Genomic DNA, 5,210 nt, shown 5'->3' on the forward strand with positions numbered 1-5,210 from the left:
CTCTCTCTCTCTCTCTCTCTCTCTCTCTCTCTCTCTCTCTCTCTCTCCCCCCCTCCCTCCCTCCCTCCCTCCCTCCTTCCTTCCCTTCTTCCCCCCTTTCCCCCCTTCCTCTCTCCCTCCTTCCCTCTCTCTCCCTCTCTCTCCCTCTCTCTCCCTCTCTCTCTCTCCCTCTCTCTCTCTCTCTCTCATTTTGGAATCTTTTCATTCTTGTTCATAGTCTCCTAGAACACGCCTGATGTCCACTGGTGGTCTAGCTGGGGTGCTGGTATGGTGACAGGAGGCTAACAGGTAGCCCCGCAGTGATGCTGCCAGGGCCCCACTCCAACATGGGTGAGCCAGATTTTTCACAGAGGGAGCTGTCCTACACACTCATGTTTGAAGTGTTTAATTGTCCAGTGTAGAGGCAGATTCTCTAATATCATCCTTGACGAGTGAGGGTTGACACTTTGGTTTAAGCTGAGAAGAAGGATGTATCTATGGCTGAGTGTTTCCGTGTTTTGGGTGTGCAAATGTTCTCTTAAGGCCCCACCTGTGATATTCTGCACTTGTGAATTCTGAGCTTTTGGAGGGTGGGGAGGGTCTGTCCTCATGGTTAATCTTGGCTGAGCGCCCCTGTTCTGCATCCGTGGCTCATGTTAATCTGTTGTCCCCGTCAGCCCCTTCACGCTCCCCAGAGAGTGCTGAGCTTTTCCATTTACCAGCACCTCATATATCTTTCTTAAAACTCCGTTACTGTCATTGAGAGGTCTCAGGTGAAAGGAGAAACAGACACACGTGGCCGTATTTTTAAGTTACATTTGATTACCTTGAATGCCAAAGCTTACATCCATTTCTTCACTCAGATTAATTTCAGCTTATTTTTCCAACATTTACCAGAACAAAATAAAATTGCCATGTTTTCAGAAAGATCATTATACTTCTAAGTCAATCTGACTGCTAAAAAATTATGTATTTTTAGACAGGCCAACTGCTAAGGGAAAAAAATCCCCCATAGAATTAACATTTGGAAGCTTATCTTTGATGAACAGGTCTAGACTCCCTGTGTGGTAGGTGGCTGAACTGGCAGGGTATACATGAGGGTCTAGGGCAGTGGTTCTCAGCCTTCCTAATGCTGTGACCCTTTAATACAGTTCCTCATGGTGTGGTGACCCCCAACCATACAGTTATTTTTGTTGCTACTTCATAACTTTAATTTTTGCTATTATAAATTGTAACATACATATCTGATGGTCAGGATATCGTATAGGCAACTCCTGTGAAAGGGTCGTTCAACCCCGAAAAGGGTTGAGACCCAGGTTGAGGACTGATGGTCTGGGGTGTGGTTTCAACCTCTCTTGGCTGCAGCCTGAGGGTGCAGGATTTAAAACAGCATCAGTGGATATGAAAGAAAGCATAGTCATGAAAGCAGCCCCAGTAGAAAATCCCAAATATGATTGGTTTATCTTGAATGCCAGAGTTTTTAAAAGGCACATATATTTATGTTAGAAGTTAGGATTTCATGGTGTATGTAGCTACATATGTTGATTGTGTTTTGACACTTCTCAGGTCTTTATTTTCTTTTCTACTTGTTGATGGAGCATCTCTCTGAAAGCCCCCTGCTGATTTAATTAGCAAATGCCAATTAGAATTACAGCTGGTTAGAGTTTGGTACAAGTGTGAAGCAATTGATCTCTTGGGAATGGAAATGTTTTGCTTTTGTACTCTCCAGGGAAAACATACTTAACGCTGACTTCCCAGTGCTCTGAAAATACATGGTTTGGTAACGTGTGCTGTTAAGTGTGCCTTGGTTTCTTGTTGTCACCTGTTTGTGGGTGCCAATCGCGGATGATTCTCGATTGATTCCTGATCGTGACTGTTCACCTATCCTCACCAAGCCGCTGTCTATCTGTAAATCGGCCTATAAATATGTGCTTTGTCCTTTTACACAGTTACAAAACTCAAATGTTAAGAGTACTTGCTGCTCGTCTAGTTCAGTTTCTGCCACTTGTGCTGGCTAACTCACAGCTGCCTGCAGCCTCAGCTCTGGGGGATTTGACACCATCTTCTGGCACCCACAGGCACAGTACTCATGTGTACAAATCCACATGTCCATGGATGCACACAATTAAAAATGAAATCCTAAAAATAAAACAAAACAGAGACCTCACAGAATTGAGTGCTGCTCAAGAATGTCTTCTCTGTATAGTCATCTACTGACTAGAGCACTCGGGTCTCAGAATCAACACGTCCCTCCTCCAGTATTCAGCTGTGAGAACTGAGGGACCCTCCATCCCTGCACAAGCCTCTGTTAGCCAGGGAGCAGATGCTAGGCAGGAAGGTGCAGCGTGGGAGCTTCAGAGCTGTAAATGCAGGGATCATTTCTGCAATGCTTCCTTTTCTCCAATGACCTGCCATTTGTTCTTTCAATGTTATTGGGAGAGGGCAAAGTGTTAAATGTGTGCTGGACATTAAAAGTGGGGATTCACTAGGGAACCTTCATGTCAGTGAGATTCGTGCTGAGGAGCGGAATGGAGTCTTCATCCCATTCTGGATGGAGGCTCGGCAGGGTGAAGGGATTTCCCAGTCCCTGTTCATCAAAAATGGACCAACGGGGCCATGAACTGTGTTCTATCCTATGAAAAGAGAACATACAGGATTACTATGCAGGACCCAAAGGTGTTCATGACAGGAAGGGAAGCGGTGTGGTCATAATAAGCTGGTCTTGTCTCATCTTTAGAATGTAGCCCACTTACTTGATCTTCTCATAGCTGCTTTGAATTGTATTAATCCGTTTTCCTGTGCCTGACATCCATTTCTTTGGTTTTGTGTGTTTAGAAAACCACATGTACTTATTTGAAGGCAGAGACTATTCTAAGGAGCCCAGTAAGGAAGATATAAAGTCATTTGAACAGCTGGTGAATCTTCAGAAAACTCTTCTAGAAAAAACAAGTCATGGGGGCCGGACCCTCCGGAATAAAGGCAATGTAAGAACCATTACTTTTATAATTCTTCCAAACTGTTGTCCCTAAGAAAGCAAAGGATGACACTGGGGTCACTCTGTTCTCCTAGGATGGGTTGTTAAGGAACAAGCCTGTGTTGACTGAGTATAATAAATGAACTGCACTCTGGAATAATGCCTGTGAAATGCTCTAAAGCATTGGTCAGACAGGGGAGGAACTGGACAGATGGCACACTGGTTAGGAGCCATTACCGTTCTCAAGAGGGCCCAGATTCCCAGCATCTACATGGCATCTCACATTCCTGTGACTACAGGTCTAGGGGCATCCAACACTCTCCTCTGACCGCCACAGGCTGCTGCACACATACGGTTCACATACATACATGCAAGCAAAGCACTCATACACATAAAATACAAAATAAATAAGTCTTTAAAAGACATTAAGGACTGGCAGATGGTTCGGCAGGTAAGAGCACTTGCTGTGCTAGCCTGACCACCTGAGTGTGACTTCAGGACCCTGGGAGAAGACAGACACGACTCCCAAAAGTCCTCTGACCTCCACACTTGTGCCATGCATGCACACTCACACATGCGTGAACACACACTTAAACACACATATACTCCCTTTCTCACACATATACACATAAGTAATAAATAAAATAAAAAAATTTGGAAATTGAGCATTGTAATGCATACCTATAATCTCAGCACTTGGGAACTGGAGGCAAGAGGACCAGGAGTTCAAGGACGGACCATTTCTATAGTAAGTTCAAGGATAGCCTGAGCTACAGGAAACCCTGCCTCCAAATATACATTAGGGTGGTACGTATATTTTATGACCTCATGCAAGTAAAAGCAGCTCTTGGTCCTCTCAAGCACCCCGTACGGATCACGTTGTTACAAGAAGATGCCATGCCTGCTGTTGGCCTTTGTGACCCTGAGTCTTCATTCATTCATTCATTTACTCTCTCATTCATTCATTCATTAGTAGGTTGGCAGTCATAAACGACATGTGATGTTCCAGTGTCTGGCCTTCATGTATGTTCTCTAGAACGGTCACTAAGTAACAAGGCTGCTGAAACAACCTGGTTCAGAAGGAATCATATAATAATTTTTATAAAGTTGCACTAAAATTGTTTAAGCTAGGACTGGCATCCTATAAGCTATGATTTCAGTTGAGAAAGAAAAGTTATTTGGAAGTGCTTTGTTCCCCATGAAGTGACTGTGACTGCCTCCACCCACCTCAGTGCTTTGGAGGCAGTCACAGTTTGGTGGTGTTTGGTGCCCAGTGGCCACGGTGCCTGTGAAGTGTCACGTTTAGCAGTAAAGCACAGTGTCTCAGCCAGCGTCCACCACACAGGCAGGGTGGGATGCGCCGTTTCCGTTGCTCCCATACAGAGTGCTTTAGATGGAGCTTGCAGAGGAGCAGGCAGGCCTTGCGCTTCCTGACCATGGGTCTTCATCTCTAAGGTTCTTATCCCAGGCCTTGCAGAAAGGCCCATCAAAAGGAGGAAGATTCTAAGCCCGGAAGAGCTGGAGGACAGACGGAAGAAAAGACAGGAAGCAGCGGCCAAGAGAAAGAAACTAATGGAGGAGAAGAAGAAGGAGAAGGAGGAGGCTGAGCACAGGAAGAAGTCTGTCTGCATTATATTGGGGGTTGCTGTCGCTAAGTGGGGGTGTTTTATGCAGTGAGCCCACAGCTGGCATGGCGCTAAGGCCGGGAAACCTTGATTGCTCTGCAGCTCTTACTGGAGTCAGAGTACAGTTTTAAAGATGAGACCTTTACGTTTAGTCCTCAGTGCCAAGGTGAAGATGCATTCTGTCCAACAAGAGTCTGTCTGTCTGTCTAACTATGTATCTGTATCTATTTAGTGTGTGTGTGTGTGTGTGTGTGTGTGTGTGTGCGAGAGAGAGAGAGAGAGAGAGAGAGAGAGAGAGAGAGAGAGAGAGAGCGCACAGAGGACAACTTAACTTTCTGGCAGTTCTTCTTTCCCTTCACCCTATTGGTTCCTGGGATTGAACTCAGGTTGTCAGGCTCTGAGTCACTTGGTGGCTTCTCGTGAGTGTAGTAGGGAGGCAGTTAGACTAATAATCAGTAAACCTTGCTTATTTACACGTGGGTAGAAAACTTCCATCAGGAGACTTCACTTGTCACCTCCTGCGAGTAGATGACCCAAGGGATCATTAATTCCTCTCTCTCTCTCTCCTCTCTCTCTCTCTCTCTCTCTCTCTCTCTCTCTCTCTCTCTCTCTCTCTCTCTCTCTCTCTCTCT

The 5,210-nt window shown here is 45.4% G+C and overlaps 1 protein-coding gene across 3 annotated transcripts in view; it reads left to right on the top strand.

Moving 5' to 3' along the window:
• The window catches only part of Chd1l (chromodomain helicase DNA binding protein 1 like), a 48,092-nt gene that overhangs the window by 34,274 nt on the left and 8,608 nt on the right, over positions 1-5,210 (top strand). For all 3 annotated transcript variants that reach the window (XR_003714188.1, XM_028789724.1, XM_028789725.1), the window contains exons 16-17: positions 2,815-2,963; positions 4,409-4,572. Coding sequence is in view for 2 of the 3 variants with exons in the window: in XM_028789724.1 (XP_028645557.1) it covers positions 2,815-2,963; positions 4,409-4,572 (313 nt within the window). In the remaining variant the exon portion in view is untranslated. The remainder of the gene's footprint in view (positions 1-2,814; positions 2,964-4,408; positions 4,573-5,210) is intronic.

The sequence above is a fragment of the Grammomys surdaster genome, unplaced genomic scaffold (genome assembly GCF_004785775.1).
Source record: "Grammomys surdaster isolate TR1022 unplaced genomic scaffold, NIH_TR_1.0 125849, whole genome shotgun sequence".
NCBI classification, from domain to species: Eukaryota; Metazoa; Chordata; class Mammalia; order Rodentia; family Muridae; genus Grammomys; species Grammomys surdaster.